The sequence below is a fragment of the Amyelois transitella genome, chromosome 10, assembly GCF_032362555.1.
Source record: "Amyelois transitella isolate CPQ chromosome 10, ilAmyTran1.1, whole genome shotgun sequence".
Classification (NCBI taxonomy): domain Eukaryota; kingdom Metazoa; phylum Arthropoda; class Insecta; order Lepidoptera; family Pyralidae; genus Amyelois; species Amyelois transitella.
The window spans coordinates 9,166,640-9,189,768 of NC_083513.1; the positions used below are offsets into that span (position 1 = coordinate 9,166,640).

At 34.4% G+C, this 23,129-nt stretch overlaps 2 protein-coding genes across 3 annotated transcripts in view; both read right to left on the minus strand.

Moving 5' to 3' along the window:
* LOC106133085 (neuropeptide F) overlaps nucleotides 1–23,129 on the minus strand; it is a 39,968-nt gene that overhangs the window by 8,405 nt on the left and 8,434 nt on the right. Inside the window, exons 2-5 of one of the 2 annotated variants that reach the window (XM_060946134.1) lie at nucleotides 14,306–14,465; nucleotides 4,561–4,680; nucleotides 3,611–3,721; nucleotides 1,187–1,235 (exon numbers count right to left, since the gene is read on the minus strand). In XM_060946134.1, coding sequence (XP_060802117.1) covers nucleotides 1,187–1,235; nucleotides 3,611–3,721; nucleotides 4,561–4,680; nucleotides 14,306–14,457 — 432 coding nt within the window. In that variant the 5' untranslated portion in view covers nucleotides 14,458–14,465. The remainder of the gene's footprint in view (nucleotides 1–1,186; nucleotides 1,236–3,610; nucleotides 3,722–4,560; nucleotides 4,681–14,305; nucleotides 14,466–23,129) is intronic. The other variant, XM_013332689.2, reaches the window with a different exon arrangement.
* LOC132902181 (uncharacterized) lies at nucleotides 16,810–20,172 on the minus strand. Its single transcript, XM_060946271.1, has 2 exons — nucleotides 20,018–20,172; nucleotides 16,810–19,321 (listed from the first exon to the last, which is right to left on the minus strand). Exons 1-2 carry the CDS (start codon nucleotides 20,170–20,172, stop codon nucleotides 16,810–16,812), a joined length of 2,667 nt encoding a protein of 888 aa, XP_060802254.1.

Below are 23,129 nucleotides of genomic sequence, written 5' to 3' on the forward strand. Positions count from 1 at the left end.
CTAATATAGATTGATAGATAAAACTCTTTATTGCACCATAAGAGTAAAACATGCAATACAGCAGAAAACAGGTAGAGATGGTACAAAGGCGGACTTATCGCTAATGCAATCTCTTCCAGTCAACCTTTAATAATATATGTATGTTAGTACTATGTATGTACCTATAAAATATTATGCAACACATGTACCAATATTTTGCCAAACAAAATAACTCACAGCCCGGTTCATGATGTGAAATAATGCATTTTTAAACATTTCGTTTTCTTATGAACCTAATAACTTTATTACGTCTAAACCACCCTTTTAAACCTTTGATCCCTAAGGAGTTCACTGTGAGTATTTTTAGTAACATGCATTTGACGTTTCATTTCAAGTTTGTTTCTAAAGCTATAAATACCTTTTTCACATGGCTGACCGTGTGAAATGTTATAACGACGTACATAAACATTAACAAAAGCCGTGCGATTCCCGGCACCAATAAAAAAAGAAGCTTGCGCTTAATGAATATGCGCCTTTTCCCTTAGTGGCCGTGTACGACGTCCATGCGATGATGGGTTTCTTAAGTGCCGGAAACGCTGGTTATAATGACGATATTTTATATAGTGTTCATGCAAATTTATTGATTGATTGATATGGGATGAAAATATATGGTAAGGCTAATCCAATATTTGATGGATAACTTAACACTGTTGTGCTTTCATGTTATTCTATATACATATAAGTGCAAAAAAATGGAAGTGATTTTATGAAATAAGATGGGAAAGTGTTACAGAATACAGAAAAAGTTATACGTACATACATAAAATTACACCTTTTATTTTATACCTACCTAGTTACAAAAGTTATCATCTAGATAAACATTTCTAATTTCCTACTATAAATGCGAGAGTAACGCTCTGTGATACAATTTAACGACTAAACCATTGAACCGATTATGATGAAATTTAATACAAAGGTAGAATTGACAAAAATAGAGAACATACTTTTTGTTGCGAATAAAATGAGACGCGGATGAAATCGCGGGCAATAGCTAGCCAATCAAAAAAAAAGACAATAAATACTAATAACACAGATGCAATAAATAAATACGTGTGAACGAAACAGGTGCTATTTGCGATTGGTGCTGTCAATCTGTCAAAAGTGTATCTAATTTTAAAATAACATCGATCAATAAACATCAACTCACTTCGACGTCCTTAGCCCAGTTGGAGTAAGTATCCGAGCGTTTCCCGAACCTGTCAACAAAAACATCATCGTTAATGATTTATGCACTTTCTTATTACAAAAGTTAGACGTTAAACACAAGGTGAGGGTTTAGGCTAAGTGCCTCTCTAAAAATAAACGGGAGTTTATTAACATGTGCTTTGATATTTTACTGGGTTTGAGATTCAGTCAGGCGTCTGTGGTCGAAGCGCTAAGGTGCTTTAAAAATGCTTGTTGGAGGCAAAAGTTCATTTCCCATCTCGGTCATGACATTTTTTTACCAATGGCATTTTCTATGTTACGTACATTAGTTTGAATGCTAACTGATGCTCTAACGGTGATAGAACACATCATGAGAAAATTAAAACATCAGGCAATTGTATGTTTAGCAATGAGCCAATAGGTAAGGTATTATTTTTTTCACTGACCTGAAACTGAAACATATATACATACGTATAATCACGTCGATATCCGTTGCGGTATTGACAGAGCCAACAGTCTTGAAAAGACTGAAAGGCCACGTTCAGCTGTTTGGCTGTTTGGAACCCAGGCTCCGACGATATTGAGTCGGAGCTAGTATTCATGCTCCAATCCGTGAAATCTTTGTTTGCGCGATTTAGACTCTTCGCTGCTATTGGCTGAGCGCGTCATTTTATTCGCTATGATTGACAGTTGGTGTGTGATATTAGAGATTTCGCCACAAACTATACGAACAGTCTGAATGTACCTTCGTACCTACCTACTTTAAAAATCATGGTTGTAGGTATGATATAAGTATATATCTCGAACCTTGCTTAAAATTTGATTAACTACAAAGAGAATTTTATTAATTGCTAATCAGCTAATTATGTTTGAAATCAGAAATTATATTAAACACAAAATTGAGTTAAAAAAAAATATTTTCAACGTTTCAAATTATAGGTTCCGTGTGGTTTCCGGCACAGAAAAAAAGGACTACTCATCTCTTTCCAATGTATCTTGTAAAAGGCGACTACAGGATAGGCTTATATATTAAGGTGATGGACTAGCAACCTGCCACTATTTGAATCTCCATTCTATCATTAAGCCAAATAGATGAGCGTTGCCTTTCAGTATTTTCAAGACTGTTGGCTCTGTCTACCCCACAAGGGATATAGACCTGACCATTTGTATGTATGTATTATTTATTGATTTTGCAATCAGCTCAGGATAATCAAGATCTTGACACCCTAAATTTTTTCTATCTATCTACAAGATAATTCTACCGTGACTCCGCAGTCATAACATTTCACTTCTAAAAAGGCACTCACAATCACAAATATAATTAATCCTTACTTAAATATAAACCTCTTACGGGCAGACTAAATGAAAATTGTTTTTTTTTTCACAAAAAAAAATACTTTCTTACGGGTTGTTTAATTTCTCGGTACAATAAAAGAATTTCAGTTTATTCTTTATTTGAAGGTGATTGGCCTTCTGTTGTCCTTTTTCCGTTTTAATTATACCTCCTAATTACTTCTTGAAAACCGTAAAAAATTTATAGGTTATTTTTATTTAATTGTCGAATAATAGGATTAGCTCGCGGCGTTTTTCTCGTGGTAAAATCCAATCATATTGGGAGCTTATGAGTATTTACATTAATTTCACATTAAATATTAATAATTTGTAGACATGCATACACATATAACATCTTTATCTCTTACGGCATAGATAGAGTTAAAAGTTTCAGGACTGTACGTCACGACAGCTGAATGTTTTAATTCACAGATTTCCAGTTTATAGACTTAAAGAAGAATCCCTAATTTTAAATCCTAGAAGCCTTTTCCTTTTAAACCATACGTAATTAATCAACATCTTTAAAGTATAGTCTGTCGTATGATGAAAAAGTATTGTTTTATATACCTATATTATACGTTCTTATCCCTTACGGCCTTACTTGAGCTAAGTCTCCAACAGGCAGAAAACCAAGGATCAGCTGTATGGCTTAGTGATGGAATTGAGATTCAAATAATGACAGTCCATCACCCAAAAGAAGAAAATTTTAAGTTTTTAGGGCAATGTAATTTTTATTTTTTTTTTTATTAACATGATTTATATTAGTTTAACACGACACTACATGCATCAAAATGGTAATTGATTAGTAATATGACAGTAGACAAATGGTGAAAAAATAGAATTATTTACAACATGTACTACAGTTAATACATAATTATTTACTCGCCAAAAAGTACTTTGCAACAGATAAGCACATTTTTAAATCCGAATTTATACAGTTATTTAAACAGTTATTAATTATAACAAACATTTAACAGAAATGTTAGCCATAGGTAGTATTATTAGTAAAAGGGAATGTTAGGTACTATGTTGTCAGTTTACATGCATGACATCGATTATAGTTTTATCGATGATTGTGAAACATCGATAATACCTTGGCCTTTTTTTGTAGGAGTAAATGTCGTCTAGTTGTTGCAGTTGCACGAGAGCCCTCATGTATTCTAACGAGTTTCGGTCCATGATGTCGGCGCTCCGGCGTACAATTCTGTCAATATATCGACATAAAAATGTTGTATTTACAACACTATGACGGCCATTAGGTAAACAAATTTTCAAGTTGCGTGATTCTGAAAGGCTAAATGGTCTGCTAAATATAAAAATGAATATTTTTGAACACTTATTCCTAAAAAAAGTTATTCTACAAGTATTTAATTTACCTAATACCCTTACATGTTGTACCTAATTTACCTTAAACTGTAAGATTACTTCTGAAATATCTATTTTTATTATTTTCTATTTTCTGTTCAGATCAAAAATTATCATCTTCAATCATGTGGCGATAATTCGTTAAAGTTTACTTATTTATCGTTTAATTTTTATTTTACATGCAAACCAACTACAGTAACAACATTTAACATTTGAGTATAAGAAAAACATCGAAATAATCACATACAAGCTTTAGAATGCAGCAAACGAGTTCAAACTTTACATACATACGTAGAAAGTAAAAATATCTTTGGTCCATTTTAGAAGTACTGGTAAAGTCTTTAGGAAGGCCATGCAACAACGGTAAGTTAACGGTAACGGTAGTTATAACTATTCGAAATATAACAGAATGTAGAAATATTTAGGTAGGTACGTGTTCTGCAATATTATTAATATTTGAAAATTCTGGTTAAATCCAGAGGATTTGAATGTTGAGATGAACAATGGACATATAGTTTTTCTTCAGACCAAGCTTACAATTAGAACGTACTTAGGAACTGCTAAGAATTTTAAGGTAGAAGTGAAGAGTTTGTCAAACGCTCCTTATAGAAGCATAACAATGCATGCAGAACATCGAATACGGGACATCGATGATTGAGAAACATCGATAATCGGTACCTTGGTCGAGTTTTGTAGGAGTACATGTTGTCTAGTTTCCAGAGTTGTACAAGCCGCACTGCGCGGTCTAACGAGTGCGGGTCCATGCTGCCAGCGTCCGCGACGTCGCGGCGGTCAATCCTGCCAATATATCGACATCGATATCACAAGTTGCACTCTCAACACTACGGCGACCAAGATTCGATTTTCGAATTGTTTCGTAACATTTAAAATTCTATGATATGTTTTTGAATTCTATGTTTTTGGAAATGGATGAAATTTAAAAGGAAATTTTATAGGGAGAGCAAATTACAACTTCCATATTGGTTTGGTAGCAAAGAAAAAATGTAGTGTGTGTCTGCTAGTTTTCTTCCCGTTCGTATTTTAAAAGTCAATAAGGGACAGGACTATTAACTTGAATTCATCTTTAGAGATCATGGACTAGAAATATTGGCTCTGCCTACCTTGTAAGTGATAAAGAAGCATGTGTGTTTGGGTGAGACGTAATCAAAGTTACAGGTTGATAAAATTTGGTTAATCCTTCCTTTCAAATGTACTTAAAGCTACCTTTATGTTACAAATTAAGTCACACATAATCGAAATCTAAGTTCCAACAATCGTGGAATTAGCAATATGTGGGTGTTAAGTCGATAACAAGGCAAGTTATCTAAAGCTAACACTTGCGTTGATATTAACGCTCCCCTGCACTGTTTAATAGGAAACACGAGTGGGCTAAATACCTTGACATAAAGTGTATTTGTGGTAACCATAGAATTATGTTATAACTTCATACTTCTTTATATTATGAAAGACTGGAGAGCGCCGTCGGCGCCGCCCGCGTAATCGAAAAATCCCGTTATCTTCTGTTCTCGCAAGAATTTCGAAAAAGATGTATTTTTTCTTCTGTCTTTCTGTAGTTCTACTATTACAACTACTTAATAAAATTAATGTACATATGCTTGCCCAAAAAAGTAACAAAATAATAACTTAATCTATTATTATCGAAGTTTGAAATTATCAGTAAGTGTTGAATAAAATATCAAAAGGAATGTACCTAATTTGTTAGAATTGATCAGTTTTTAATTTTAATTACTGATAAAATAAACCGTACGCGTTAATAATGATTACTGGGAAATATATTTAATTTCGGTGAAATAAAAGTAGATTACTTAATATTAATCTACTTTTATTACTGAACGGGATTATTCCCGTTTAAATTCTAGATCTAGATTTTCAACAATGCAAGGTTATTTTACCGCAACCCGAAGTAAAATAATAAACAAAAACTACAATTTGCAATGAAATGTTTAGTTAAAATTTAACTGGAGGAAATCTTAAAAAAATACTTTAAACATTCAGCTGTTCTTGCCGGAGTAAGTCTATTATGTTTATAGTTGAGAAGCGATTTCAGCATTGGTTTAATAAATATTTAAACGGAAAAATGTATTTTTTTTACAATTGAGAAAATCTAAGGCCTTTGATGCTGCAAATGAGCAAGAAAACCTTAAAAGGCAAAAAAATGTAAGTATCGGATATATTTGAACCTTCTGAGAGAGACCTTCCCAGAGTTTTTCTGGGACCTTAGGGCCCATCTGCCCACCAGCTTTTCCGGAAATTGTCGAAAAACCTGACTGAAAACCGTACTCTTATTAAAACGTTGTAGATATATTTTTGCATACAGACATACATATGGTCACGTCTATGTCCCTTGCGGGGTAGACAGAGCCAACAGTCTTGAAAAGACTGAATGACCACGTTCAGCTATTAGGCTTAATGATAGAATTGAGATTCAAATAGTGATAGGTTGCCAGCCCATCGCCTAAAAAAGAATCCCAAGTTTGTAAGCCTATCCCTTAGTCGCCTTTTACGACATCCATGGGAAAGAAATGGGGTTAATATATTTTTGCGTTGAAAAATATACAATTACATCTATTCCCGTATCAATTAACATTTAGTTTTGATGAAAGAAGTGAGAAAATTTGTTAAATTTTTTCAGATGTATTTTTAGATGGCAAAATCATTTAGAATACAGTTAAAGTTTTATCGAATTTGAAATTTTGTGATGATAACGGCTAATGGATATTTCATCGAAATTTGTGAAAGTGATTACTTGATTTGACAAATGAATGGAAATGTTATTATTTTATGATAAGAAGGGGCACGATGATGGCATTAAAATTCACTAAGTTAAGTATAACTTCGCGAAATTCAGATTGAGATAAAATTCATAATTGTAAAAAACCTAACTTTAAACCTAGAATTCATATTCATAAATGCTGAGTTTATTCAGATGCTATTTTTCTTTGAGTGAAGCACTTTTAGGCTAAGCACTAGCTAGCTTTCAGTTTTATAAAATCTTTTCCCGGTTGATAATAGCTTCGTACCGGTTTTTGATGTTAACGTATCCATACATATATGACCATAAAAGCCAGAAATGTGATTTTTTGAATTACTGTTTGTATATTTGTATTTTCATCACGCGAAAACTATTGCTCCGATTAAAATGCGGTTTTCTCAGATTTGTTAGGCTTGGTCTAACAAATACATATTTTAATAAAAATTAAAATATGTAATGCTAAAACTTCTTTACCTCTCTCACTCTAAATGGACGCAATAGGCCAATTTTTTGAGTGGATGCAGTCGCGGTTTTCAGCTTGTATAAAAATAGTCAAAAATGTATGAAAATCAGTATGTTTAAAAAAATATTCTGTCTATAATAAAGATATTCTGCTATATGAATGATAAGATATGCTGCTGCCATTGCTTACTTCAGAATTGAGATCATCAATCAAATTGGGTTATTAAGATTCCTGTGGTAATCACTGTATCCTCAATACCTATTTCAATTCAAACAAACCCAATATTTTACAATTGAAGCGGCCTGATTAGCGGCTCAGTATTCTGAAGGGTTAAATTTAACGACAATTTTCTATTTACGGACAAATTGAAATTATATTATGAATTGGTTCATTAGTTACTGCTTATAATGCTGTCTTAGTAGCCTTAAATATAGATTCAGAATGGTAACAGAGGAAAAGAAATAAACCCTTTTTTTTGTTGTTGAAAAAGGGACATTTTAGTCACTTTTTGGATGTTTGTCCCAGTTTAATCTTGTTTCCCTAAATAGGGTTTGACCACCATTCAGGAACGCATAAGTCAGGGCCTCCAATATTTTTAAAACCCAACCCATCTCTGATTATAGTTTTGTTTCTCAAGATCTCAATAGGTAATTATCATCATCTAGATTATAAAATGATTTATTTTAGAAAATTTGACTCCGTATTGTTCAAAATAAATTGGACTTAGCACCCACGCGATGCGGAAGTAATTTCATAGTTTTCGATATTATATTTTTAGATAGGTAAGTAGTGCGCAAAATTTCCCGGCACGTTCAGACCGTGAAACTAAAAACTTTGTCAAAATACATTTACCTACCCACACCCACACTCAAGTAAATTTGCCTTTTTACCCAATGTTTCATATTTGATGAGGTGATCAGCTAGTGAGTGTTTTGTTGAAACAAGCTGTGGCCAGAGCTTTGGCCAATGTTTGTATTTCAAATGAAGATTAATATTATGTAGAGAAATCCATAATTTCAATTAGAGAAAGTTACCTTTCGTTTACATTTTTCTATTGACCAAGGTTTTACCTAAACATTTTCTATTTTGATCAAACCCTTTTCTAAAGTTCATATCTTGAGTTCAAACTAAATAATAAAACCAGCCAATCTCAAAATTGTTATTCACGCCATATCGTCCCACAAAGAAATCTTTAGAACTATTGAATTCACTTGAATTAAGTCGGAAATGCATTCAACGTTTCACAATAACGTGCTAAGAGAAAGTTTGAAAATACTAGTTGTGCTTGTGAAACGTATGCGCAAAATGTACCTCTAATGGTCAATTGCAATATTATAATAGATTTCAAAAATTAGAAGCCCGGACTGCTAGATCTGAAGTTTATCTGATCATGATCTCTGAAAAACTATTGCTATCCCGTTTCACGTCATAACAAAATGCGACACAACGATAGTTTTTCAGGAGCATATCTTTAAGTGTTGCATGTAAATTAATAATGTAGTGTAGCTGTGACTACACCAAAGTACTAGAAAGGATTCCCAAAATACTCGCGAATATAAAAATCTATGGCATTTATTAATTAACGCAGGCAGAGCTCAGAGAGAAAATAAGAATCTATTAACAAACAGTTTGGAAAAGTCAATTAAAAGCAAGGCGTATAAACTTAGGATTCACATTATAGACGACGAGCTAGCAACCTGTCTTAATCCATTTTTATCCCTTTATGTAGGTGTGTAGTATTAGTTTTCAAGCTTCATGATTGTAAAATTCTATTTAATAAGGTTTTATTTTCTCTACTGTCATAAATAATATCAGTGAAATTCTGATTAGCGTTTGAAGTTAAACAGAACTCTAAACTTAACTAATCTTAAGACATATCAACAAGACTTTAGATTAAATACCGACCCTTATATAGAGTAAGTCACCCCAATACTTAAGATATTAGTTGTAAAACCACGACATAGTGTTGTTTGGTTCAATAGTCATCTTTAAAGTCCGACATAGTTATTGACGTCAATATATAAGGTTGTCTGACTTTGGTTTATAATTTGAATGTGATGAATTTCTAATAATAGATTGTTATCGCCGTGGTACCTATATAAAATACAAATTTTACCAAGTTTAATTTCTCTAATTGCTAGGTATGTAATTTTTTGGCTTTATTCATTATGGGAACGAAGAATCTCGTCAGTTTAGATTTTCTTGACCTTATACTCTGCTAAGATATCCCCTATCTTATCAAGTTTCAAAAATAAAAATAAAATAAAGCATCAATTTGCATACTCTTCATCTAAATCCATGACTTATGACAAGTTAAACCGTTGTGAAGAAACCAAGATAATCTGTCACTATAATCTCGTAGTAACCTGTCACTATAATCTCGACAGAAAATTACTTCTAAGAATCTATTACAAAGTTGAAAACAAAGGTAAATGGTTTTTCTAGGTTTAGCTTATAGTAAACTCTAGAAATTGTGTAAAACGGACTTCAGAAAGCAATCTTAGTTGCTTCTACAAGATGTTTACAAAAAGATACAAGGATATTTACGTAAATTTCTTTCAACAATAAGACTGGTCTTTGGGCAAAAAATAAAGTGTATGATTACTTATCTTCCCGCGCTGAATGAAAAAGTCAATCAAAAGAATACTTGGGATTCTAGTTTCAGGCGATATGTTAGCACAGCAACCTGTTAACTCTCTGTCTAATCCATAAAGATTAAAAAAGTGAATAATCAAGATGAATTTTAATTACGCTGCCTACCCCGAAAAAAGTGAAAAGTGAACTAAGAAGAAGTGATATGTGCGCAAAAGTATCTTCGTTGTTTTGATAAAACATTTAGGTATTTATGTATTCTCTCGTCCACATTCTATTCTAAGTTTGGATATTTGTAAGTTGACGTTGTTGAAGAAAATGCTGCAGTGCAGTTCGTTACCGCTTCTTCTGCACTGAGGCCTTGGAAGCGGCAGCAAACTTAGTTTCAAGTAATTTATTTGACGTCAACCGATGTTGTGAAACCAAAAGATTTAACAATTATTTAGCGATATAATAGTATCCTTTAATAATGAATAAAAAAAAATTAATTTGAATTTGTATGTCAATTTCTAAAACATAATTTTCTAATTGCATTTTGCAACATCGCTTCATAAAATATTCTGCTCTACTGAATGGCACAGGACCTTTGCCCAGTAATTCCGCAATTCCGTACAAAGGCTGTGAAACATTACATTGTGTGGATGTTGGCACGGTAATTTTGTCCGTCTCATGTACAGTTCACATCAAAATACTCTTACAACTGTCCACTTGCAAGCGATCCGCAGTGTCCTGTCATGTGGGTCCTCTTTAAAAGGACAAAGTCTGTGTTTGTTATTAAGAATTAATATAGGTTTGAAATAGGTATTAATTATTATGTTAAGCTGTCTTTATACTAATAATTAATAGTATCATTTGTTCCCATAACATATTCACCTATTTGGATATATGTAGATTAATTATTACTTGTTTTAAATCATGATTTGACGCTTACTTATACCTAATAAAAAATCCAGACATTGTTTTTTTTTACATATGTTAACTTATGATATAAAAATTTTCCGGTGCCAAAGTTATCTAAAATAACTGTAAAAGGCTACTTGTCCTTCCAATAAAACACCTTAAAAATATATTTGCGGCAAAATTCCTTTTTCAGTTATACTTGCGGCGTTCAAAAGGATAATTTACACAACTTAAGGTAAAAAAGAGTAAGCAAAAGATCTGTTAGAGTTCTTCTAATACATATACGTATAATCACGTCTTTATCTCTTACGGTGAAGATAGAGCCCAAAGTCTCGACAAGACTGAAAGGCCACGTTAAGCTGGTTGGTTGGTTGGTCTTAATGATATCATTAAATGGCTTAAAAAGTGACTTTTCTTGTTAACTGTACCAGTAGGTTGAACTCTCACAATGCTAAGCTTGGATGCTCTGCTCAATGGAAATTGAATGTAGAATAAAAATTAGCTCGAAATAGAATTCTAATGATTTAGCCTTTAAATAACTTTTTAAAAGACGTCCGTAAGAACAAGAGAGGTGTAATGGCGAGAAAAGATGTCGTAAAGAAACCTGCAAATTGAGGCAATTGAATTTATTACTTATACCTATTAATATTAAGATCGTTTTTCTTTTATTTATTTTTTTGCTACCGAAATGAAATGAGTAACATCACACACATACAATATCCATCACATTGTAGGTATATTTTGTTTTAAAATAAGAATTAAAATCAAATCTGCACAACAAAATTAATTATGAATATACAGGTAGAATAAAATGTTTTGGTCACAATATTACAATCCAAGACCAGACGTGCTCTGCAATTTGGGAGAGTTATCAGGGTTAAATGAATGTGAACACCTTTATTGGATTTTTCTTTTTTTTTTGTACGAAATACGGTGTTAATATGCATGCAATATGCTATGCTAAGATTAGTTCGAGCAATATTTAAAAGACTAATGTAAAGTAAAATAAATTTGTTTACTAAATTCAACTCGTATGAAACTAAAATTCCCGTTTCATGTCAGAATTTTCAGAATGATGTAAAATTTCAACGAAATTGGTAATGTGGTTTAAACTTGAAGTATAATAGACAAACAGATTTTTAATAATATTGATTGGTATGGTTATTTTAAATCCTTCAATGAGTAGAAATAAGTAATTGATGCCTACAACATATCTGTTCTTGAAAATAAATGATTATGTTGATAACATATTGCAACTTTTACGACCAACTCATATGTACTTAAAATATTTAAAAATATTTGATAATATTACAAATACTTTAAATCTGTGCTAACGTGCATTGAGATATTACTTTTGCTTCTGTTTGTTTGTAAATTTTAATAAAGTACCTATTCACATAACATAACATTCAAAAGCGTTTATCAAATAAATACAGTTCAAATAAAATGTAAGTCGTGTAACCTACTATTCCGTGCAAAATGCACCACCCCGTACATCGTTATCAGATCGAATCACAGCCACGCATGAGTGCCATCGACAGCCTTATCAGAGATGCAGAAACGAGATAACGCCCCGCTTCACTTTGCTGTATCTACTCGGATGTAGTATATTAAGTTTAATATAATTTGCAATATATTTTATAAGGAGTTTAACTCCAGATTTTCAAGAAAGTACTTGTACTAATTTATCTAATATAAACACTTTCGAATGTTAAGAATTCTGAAAGTTTATTATATTATTATCACATTCGGTAAATAAAATTTTCGTTAATTGAAAATTCAAGCGGACAGAACCGCGGGTATAATCTGTTAATTGTAATATACCTAATTTAAAGTTCTTTATTTAATATAGAAAACATTGCAATTCAAACTTCATGAAATAATAGAAACATACATACACTCTTTCGACTTGCCACGATCTCTGCATACTTCCTTCGCTTCATCCACATTCATAACTCTCTTTATGCAAGCTCGGCGGTTTCGGGTACTTTTGAGAGTAAAGAGTCAGGCTCTTTACCAGGACGTCTTATTTTATACTTATTGTATATGATTTTCTCGAACTCTGAATTCTCATCTATTGACCTCTCAACTCGGTTAACCGACCGTACATAAAAGTTTACAAATCCCAGTTATATGTTTGCAAACCTTAAACATCGTTCGGAAAAAAAATTATCGTTATCGTCTGTCGAGTAAAACTGAAATGAAATGAAAGAAAAAAATATTACATATATCTTCTTCATCTTTCCAGATGCCACGATCTCTGCATACTTCTTTCAAAATTAAATATTCTCTACTAGAATCGCTGTCAATCAAAACAGACGTAACATAACATTTACATTATAACGACAAAACATTAATGTAATAATTTCTGCCTACGAGTAATATCATAATCTAAAACTACCGAAAAGAGAGAAATAAAATCAATCAAATTTTGCGCTCCTACCATTGAATTACATTGTAATACGGACGCTATCAAAGAAAACATTTCCATCCCATAACCTGAATATATTACGGGCATAACCCACAGAAGACCCCAATAAGGATTCATAGTGTATTATCCAAATTGTCAGGGGATCAAAGATTTCACAATAAAAGTTGCGGATCGCGACGTGAAATTATTCAAAATTAATTCAGTTTCCTCTCCTCTGATTTGAGGTCATATATACGAATTCAGTCATCTCCATATTTTGAACGTATTGCATTTTCAAGCAATTCTTTCAGGTCCTAGGCTCAACGAAGTTAAAAACTTACTTGGCACACCATCTCTCGCGCAGATGGTAAAAGATCAAGGGAATAGCTTAGTAACTTGAAGTCCTTCATTTGGTCGATTGACTAGGAACTTCTGACTATATCTACTTAATACTTAATTCTATTCATCACTAATCATTACAGCTATACGTAGCCGTCAAGTCCTGTCTTGTCTAGCCCGGAAAGGGTTAAAACGTACCAAAAATGTGTATACGTGTTTTGATATTTAGTTTTAAGACATCGCTCTTATGCGAAAATACCATATCGTCAACATTTAAAATGTTTAGGTTATGAGAAATATTATCCTAGTTTTCCCGTGAGATTTCTCCATGGGGGACTGTTAAAAGGACGACAAACTTTCTTTAGGGTGGAATAATCACGCATGGCTTTCCATAAATTTTGCAGAAGTTTTCTTGACTACACCAACAATAACCGTCAAATGAACCTTTTTGCTATTATTAATTATAGTTGACAAAAGTTTAAGAATTATTTTTGACTAGATATAATCAAATTCTTTAACCATTTTGTAGGGAAATCTCAAATTCCTATACTAAACATTAATTTAAAAAAATCCCATAATTCAGCCGGTTTGGACTATAACGCAAAAAATCTTTAATCTATTACTAGTATGCTTGCTTAAAAATTCATTTTTCTATCATATTTTCACTTACCTCTTTTTGTTCAAAATAACATATAAACAGCCTGCCCATGAAGGTCAAAGTCCATAGAAACCCTACTCCAAAACTAAGCTAGTAACTCTTTTTCTCATACTTTACATCAAGTTACATTAAGGTAGTTAAGTTAGTTTAGTCACTAGAAGGATTTACGGCGTTCACAGCGTCTTCTGCATATATCGGTACATCGTCATTGAGCTCCATCGACAGCTTTTCCTAGGGTGTGGAAACCAAAAAATCTGCAAATTCAAAGTGCCCTCACGATGAACTTACCTTGGTCTAGCAGCCTGGGTATAGAGGCGATCCAGCTCCTGTAGCATACGAATAGCATCAGCCATGTCGTGAGGACCTTCCTCCCTGGCTTCGGCCAAACAGATGATGGCCAGAACAACGGCAATGGCAACAGCAACCTTCTTGCTCAGCATTGTGATGTCTGAAACAAATAAAGAGATTTTTTGTATCTTGAAGGAAAATCTTAAGATCGATCGATAAGAACGTCGGTGATCGATATGTTACGACGTTTCTCTCTTATCATGTGGAGAGGATGAATGAAAGCAGGTAGTCAACCTAAGCAGATATACAAGGAGAGGTCGGAGTGGGAAGACCTAGACGAACGTATCTTGATGAAATTAATGACGTCCTGGTAAAGGGTCAGGTAAAAAGTACCCGAAACCGCTGAGCTTGCATGAAGAGAGTTATGAATGTGGATGAAGCGAAGGAAGTATGCAGAGATCGTGGCAAGTGGAAAGAGGTAGTCTCTGCCTACCCCTCCGGGAAAGAGGCGTGATTTATGTATGTTTCTCTCTTATCTTGGTGTATGCTTGGCTGCACCCCCACAGTAATGTTTCCGGGCCCGGGGTCCATCTATAGTCCGGTTTATAAAATGCGTGATTAACAAAGTCAAATCCTACTTGACTTGTAAACATTAGTTTGATTTCTGACAGATTCTCTTCTTCTTCCTCCTGGCTTTAGTCCCGGTTGCATCCTCACCTCTCTGCAGAAAAGGCCTGGGTATGCCTTTGACCATAATTCCAGATAGGAATCGCTTTGTGTAAAAATCTAACTCACCCAGAGTAAAATTTTTACACAAAGCGATTTCTCAGAATCATTCAGATTCTCTTCCATTCCTCATTATAAGGGGAAAACATTGTGAGAAAATCTAAGCATATTTAACAATATATCGAAAAAAGTCAAGCTCAAATATTCTGTTTTGTTAAACATGACTAAGTGAATTTCTAACGCGGTTTTTTGACGTGGGCCCCCGTATTCAAATAAGCGCCCTTTAGTTTCTTTTGCGGTTGTCCTTTAGAGAATTACAAGACACTTTCTTATCGCCCATCAACTCCTACGTGCATAACGGACGGCAATTTATTATTCGTGTATGGTTACACTGAAGATCATTTGAATATAGGATAGAACTAGTCAATCGACCAGCGTGTCGCTTGGGAATTTGGGCCTTTGGTACCCAGGGCAAACCCTGGGCCAAAGATCAGAGTTGAAAAACTTAAGATTTTAGTCTTCACAAACAAAAACACAATAATTAAATTTTACTACATGAATTAAGTTTTAAAATATATACACAAATATACAATGAAATTTTCTTGGCATAGATGAAAGGATTATTATCGGAAACTTCTAAATCTATTCCTATAGACATCTTTATCTATACCTCTCTATATCTTCTATATCTACAGGGGTAGTCTCTGCCTGCCCTCCGGGAAAGAGGCGTGATTTTATGTATGTAAACAAGAGTATATCGAGCCAAGGCAGCTTGAATGAAACTCAGACTCCCGGAACGAAGACATTTATTTAAAAATCCCCTTTCTATTTATGTTTGTATCAAAACAAAACCATATCGCGTTTCAAAACGGGATAACGCCATCTATTATTATAAAATTAAACTAAACTTATACATATATTAAAACCAAAATTAGACATATCGCCCACCAAGGACCTTTAGTCCTTCACAAACTGAAAAACATAAATCAAACTTAACTTGCACAACACGTGTTTAATTTAACATCCTAAATGTACATATGTATGTGCATCTATCATCGGCTAATACAAAGCATGTCAATAACAAACAAAAATCTATTAAAAAAGTAAATAGCTGTTCAAATAATTTACAAATCAAAATTAACTATCTCCTTTAATAATAAAGTCGACATCAAGTACTCATCAAGTAACATTTAAGTTAAGTAGTGGACTGTAAACACTATGTAGCACTTGGCAAAAAAGTAATAATCATGTTAACGTACTTGAAAGGAAACAAAACAATATAATTGAGAAAATGTAAAAATACAAATTTCTAAAGACAAATTTACAAATCATGTTCAGCATTAACTGGTAAAGGGGCAAAGTTTTGAAATTGGACGTTGAATTATCTTTACCAGGATGCACATCTTCGATCTTGCCGTATAACCATTTGTTAGGTGGCAATTTATCTTCACACACTAATACTATGTCACCTGACCTCAGTTGTGGATATCTATTTTTCCATTTATATCTTTTCAGAAAACTATACAGATACTCTTTAGACCTATACTTAGTACGCATATAGTTACAGGTTAACTGTTGTCCTCCATGAAGTGTTTTAACATGGGCATCGGCTACCAAGAGTTTAGCCAAACGTGATTCGCCTGACACTATAAACGGTTGTTTGCTACAATCAGGTAAGTCAGATTTTTCTATTCTTCCTCCAACCCTTAATAATCCATTTTTACCTATGTACGGATTAAATGTAGATAATTTACTTTTCTTACTAACATTTTTATTTTTCAGAAGCATGCTGATTTCATCGGCAAACCAACGACGTTGATGCTGAAGTATGCAACAGGTAAGTGATTCCTGGATCTCCTTGGCGGTAAGATAAGGTAAGTGTTTAGATTCTTCAGAAGTGGTATTTTTAGATGTAGAAATCTCCTGAAAATTAAGGTAAGTATTTCTGAAGTCCTGTTGGTGACAAAAGTCTTCCAACGACTTGGATGGTCGGACAACCAAGCTAACTCGATCGTAGAGTCCGTCCAAGCATGTATATCTAACTTATTGATGTTCAGTGTTTCAGAGACTTCCAGAAGCAGTTTAGTAACTAAAACAGCAGCGCACAACTCAAGTCGCGGGATGGATATCTGCTTGATGGGTGCTACTTTCGTCTTAGCGGTTACCAGGTGAGTATAAACTTCATTTCCCATAGTAACGCAACAAATATAAACCATAGCAGCATAGCCTGCATTAGAAGCTTCACTAAACCCGTGTAACTCTACTTTGATATCACTTTTTTTCTTGCATCTCGGAATATGAAATAATTCTAGCTTCGGTAGGTCCTTGCGATATTGTGACCACTCTTGTATCAGCTCCTCTGGCAATTTATCATCCCAGTCCAGTCCAGCAATCCATAGCTTCTGGATGAAGATCTTTGCTATAATAACACACGGAGCTATCCACCCGAGTGGATCATATAGTCGACAGATTTCACTAATCACTTTGCGTTTTGTTTCAGGAGCAGGGGCATCAGAAGAAATCTTGATGTTATAACCAAACTCATCTGTGCGGCGATTCCAAGCAATACCTACAATTTTAGTAACATCATTCTCTTTAAACTCTCTTTCTGTATCTGTTTCTGTACCACCTAGTACTCCTATTTTATTACATGTCCACTTCTGCAATTGAAATCCACCTTTATTTAGCAATTCATTCATTTCTTTATAAATCTTAACCGCTTCTTCTTCATTTTCAGCGCCGGTGAGAAGATCGTCCATGTAGAAATCTGATAGAACTCTACTTGCCGCGTGCGGGAAATTACGACCTTCATCTACAGCTACTTGTTGCATTGCTTTAACAGCTAAATAAGGAGCGCATGAAGTGCCGAAAGTGACAGTCAGAAGACGATAGTCACGTATAATACCCTCTTCAGATCGCCATACAATCCGCTGAAAATCGGTATGTTTTGCAGCTACGTTCACTTGTCGATACATTTTTATGATATCAGCAGTGAGACATATGGGGTGTGAACGCCAACGCATTATCAAGTGGCGTAATTCCATTTGTAAGGTTGGACCAACCATTAATGTATCATTTAAGGATAATCCATTAGCGCTTCTATCAGCAGCATTAAAAACCACTCTGGTTTTTGTTGTTGTTCTATCCATACAAACAACCGCATGATGTGGTAACCATACCTTACCTTCCATATTTGATGACTCATCATCAACAATCTCCATATGACCAAGTTTCAAATATTCATCTATGACCTCAGAATAATTGTTCTTTAATGTGCTATTCTTATCCAATCTCTTTTCTAGACCAAACAAACGTTTCACTGCGACGGACCTTGTATCACCGTAGTCTCGACGAACATTTGGACGAAACGGCAACTCCACCACATAACGACCAGTCTCATCTCTGCAAGTTGTGGCGTTGAAATGATCTTCACAATCCTGTTCTTCTTGAGTTAATATCTTTTTGTTTGAACAAGGTTCAGATTCGATTTCCCAAAATTTCTTGATTAGTTCATTCTCTTCTAACTGGATATGAAAGCTCATTATAATGTTGTGACATGTAGATTCTTCATTATCATAGCCGTCAACCTGACCCGACAACACCCATCCAAGGTAAGTATCCTGTGCAATAATCAAATCATTAGGACTTTTAATCAATCCCTTTTTCAGGATAGCGCAATACACCTCGGAGCCTAAGAGAACATCAATTCTATTAGGCGAATTATACTGCGGATCAGCCAAACTGATGCGGCCAAGTTCAGTCCATCTGGGTGGAGTGAACTTCCTTTGTGGTAACACTGTAGTCACCGTTTGAAGGACGTGAGCCTTCACTTGCAACTTAAAGGTTGGGTCACAGAGTGACTGAATCGTGACCTTAACCACATATTTTGAGGTTAAGCCACTCTGACCACCACCTAATCCTGAAATACTAGTTTTCTCAGCAACTTTATTCAACCGTAATAACTGTACGGCTGCTTCCGATATAAAAGATGCTTGTGATCCTTGATCCAGCAGAGCTCTTAATATCAGAGGAGAACCATTTCTTGACTCAGCCTTTACCAAGGCTGTAGCTAATAAGGTTTGGCTTGAAACCTTTCCTGTCACAAAATGGCTTGTAATGCTTGTGGTCTGGTTCATGTCAATAGACGGTTCCGGTTGACTTTGTTCAGTTTCTGCCTGCTCGGTAGCTACCGCTACTGTTGGTGAGTTGTTTCCATGAAGAAGTGTGTGGTGCTTTCTCTTGCAGATCCGACATCTCGTAGAACCACGACAGGTTTTCGCTGAGTGGCCACTGTTGAGACAATTGAAACAAAGTTGAAGATTTTTAACAATATTCTGACGGCTAGGGATTTCTTCGCTAATAAACTTACTACATGAATAAATCTTATGATTATCATTACAATGAGGGCAGGTAGACATTGAAATAGTGTGCAAGGCTTTAGGTTGTGTATGATTAGGACATGACTTAGACTTACTTTTAGTGGGCTCAACAAACTCTAACGCGCGGTAACGTGATTCCATGAAATCTTTGAATAAACAATAGGAAGGTAAATCTACACTACAATTATTAATATGGATTTCCCATTGTTTTCTAGTATCAGCGTCCAATTTCTGACTTACAATATAAATTATAATTACATCCCATGTATCGACTTTAATATCTAAGTTAGTCAGCTCATGAATACAATCAGAAGTTGTATCTAACAAATCTTTCAACCCTTGAGCCGACTCGCAACTCATGGACTTTTGGTTAAACAAACGCTTTAGAATACAATTAGATAAATACCTCTTATTATCATATCTACCTTGTAACAAATCCCAACACTTTTTGTAGTTATCATGCGTAATTGGAATGTGTTTAATTAACTGTTCAGCTTCACCTCTTACTTGCGTCTTCAGATAATGTAGTCGCTGAACGTCGTCGAGTGCAGAGTTGTTATGTATGAGTGACTTAAACAAATCCTTGAAAGACGACCATTCGGTATACTTGCCACTGAAAATTGGTATAGTTATCTTCGGTAATCTTACAAGTGATTCTTTATTCTTGTCTGAATTCTCTTTCAAACTCGATGACGCAGTAGACACATTCGGTGATATGGCTTTCAGTGCAGATTTCAACTCGGTTTTATAACTTAAATACATTTCATAGCCTATATTGTATATGTCACTTTCTATATAACCTTCAGTATCTTCATATGTAGCTATAATGTATTCATGCTTGTCAGAGAATTTATCTATAATTGTTTCCAAACTTTCTAATCGCGTCAAAATATAAGATTCAGTAATTCTTTCTTTCGGAGCCTTCTTAAAATTGCTTCTTCCCTTTTCTATTTGACTGAATAATTGTTTCATTACTCTTATACAGCCCTCCATGATTGACAGATGTAATTATAAATGTCACCAATTATTTTTTCAAAATTTGTCTATGTTCTGTTTTTTATTGATCAAAATTTTCTAAGTGTTTGGACTTATTTGTCACCGCTATGAAATCGGGCATAGATTCCTCGTCTCGTCACTTTTTACCGAATTATTCTAAGTCCCAGAATCTACACTATGAAATTTTACAAGTCCCACTACTTCTATCTTGAAATTTTTCTAAGTCTTTACACAGTTTAAAGTACTTACAGTTTTTCTTGCTCACTTACTGCACTTCACTGTACTAGCCGACAGATGGCGCTGCATGCACCTGATCTTCTTTGGACTGGTTCCACACCACTAGCTTCACTCTACACTTAGGAAACTGCCAAATGCTTCACATTCTTCAAAATATATCCGGCTCGAAGGACCCTTAAACAAGAGTATATCGAGCCAAGGCAGCTTGAATGAAACTCAGACTCCCGGAACGAAGACATTTATTTAAAAATCCCCTTTCTATTTATGTTTGTATCAAAACAAAACCATATCGCGTTTCAAAACGGGATAACGCCATCTATTATTATAAAATTAAACTAAACTTATACATATATTAAAACCAAAATTAGACAGTATGTATGTATGTAACTTCGAAATATAATTATGTGAGACAAATACTTACAAAAATAAACCCTTGACCTTGCACTTGAATACCCTTGAATACTTGCACTTGCATTTTAATTTTGACAAAACAATAGGAAACTATTTTCTAAAACAAATATGTCGCGCCTTATGCAACGCTAAACCCGAAGATTACCGCAATAGCCCTAGGGTATTAGCATATTAATATGATATTTTAAAGACACTTAATATCTCAATTAGTAAGGATTTACCTATTTTAAATTAGAAGCGAGAGCGGTCTAAACGTGCTGTGAAATTTTATCAACTAAAATATATCCTGAACTAATAAACGTTCGCCGTGTGGTTCCCGGCAATAAATAATAGGATCACTTCATCTTATCCCTTTGTCACTATTCATCATCATATAATCACGTCTATAGGTATCCACTGCGGGGACGACAGAGCCAGCAGACCAAATGACCGCTCAGCTGGTAGGCTCAATATAGAATTGAAATTCAAATAGTAACATGTTGCTAGCCTATCGCTTAAATAATCTCAAGTTTATAAGCCTATCCCTTGTTCGCCTTTAGCGATATCCTTAAGAAAGACACGGAGTGATTCTATAAAGGAATAAGCACTTTCATGTAATGCAAGCTTTCATACTGATCAGAAAGCGAAAAAAAGTATAATGCTTCTCAGCCCGTATAGATTGTACCTAAAAGTCAATAGAGGGAAATAATTAGAAACTTAGGATTCTTGTTTGGAGAAACGCCAGCCACCTGTCACTATCTGAATCTTAACTCAATCTTTAAACCATTCAGCTGAACGTGGCCTTCCAGTCCTGTCAAGACTACAATCTACCACATGAGGGATAATAACATAAATGTATGTTTGGTGCCGTGTGGTTCCCGGCACCAATACAAAAAATAATGGGACCGCTCCATCTCTTTCCCATGGAAGTCGTAAATGGCGACTAAGGGATAGGCTTACATACTTGGGATTCTTTTTTAGGCGATGGGCTAGCAACCTGTCTCTATTTGAATCTCAATTCTATCTTAAAGCCAAATAGCTGAACGTGGCCTATCAGTCTTTACAAGACTGTTGGCTCTGTCTACCCCGCAAGGGATATAGACGTGATTATATGTATGTATGTATGTTTGTTAGGTGCTCGTATATTCTAAACTGTTTACTAACTTACGTGGTTTACAATGACATAGTAAATGCAATAATTGGATAAGTTTACCTTCCCATCTGTGATAAGGGTTAACGTTTGGTTAAAGAGCGCTATGTTATTGTTACAATTAAAGGTAATTAGATAACTTAATGTAGAATTAAAGTTGTAAAGAATTATACATATTTGTGCGCGTGTATTGTTCCGGCGAAAGGTGAAGTCAAAACATACATACTTACATATGATCACGTCTTTACCCCTTACGGGGTAGACACAGCCAACAGTCTTGAAAAGACTGATAGCCCACGTTCAGCTGTTTGGATTAATGATAGAATTGAGATTCAAATAGTGACGGGTTGCTAGCCCATTGCATCGCCTTTTACGACATCCATGGGAACGAGATGGAGTGGTCCTATTCTTTTTATATTGCTGCCGGGAACCACACGGCAGTGAAAAGAAAAAAAAAGAAACCGCCGAAGCTTGCATAAAATAAGTTATGAATACAGATGAAGTGAAAGAAGAATTCAGGGATAGTAGCAAGTGTTAACATGAAGACTCTGCCTACCACTTCGGGAAAGAGGCGTGATTTTACGTATGTATGGAGAGCGCAATCAAAATAAATTAAAATTAGTTTTTACTTCTTTTTCTTTTCATGAGTTACGTATGTACATTAGTTTGATTGCTAACATTATCACGTACACTACACCATACACATTTTAACATTATCAATTTTTCTATTTAAGAATCTGTGTACTAAATATTCTTCTAATAGTATTAAGTAAGAAATTGCCTTATATGTTTGTTACATATAATGCAGAAGGGGCTTGTCTTATTATTGCCACTACGTGAGGAACGTCAGAATGTTATTGCAATATTACTTTTGTGTTTAAATGTCTTGGGAAATTAAACGAATGTGATATTACATACATGTTTTTATACTATGTTCTTATGTAAG

Coding starts and splice junctions, on each gene's coding strand:
- LOC132902181 (XM_060946271.1), bottom strand. CDS start 20,172: ATGTATTTAAGTTATAAAACCGAGTTGAAATCTGCACTGAAAGCCATA. Junction 19,322..20,017: donor ATACCAATTTTCAGTGGCAA/GTATACCGAATG, acceptor TTGTCTCAACAG/TGGCCACTCAGCGAAAACCT.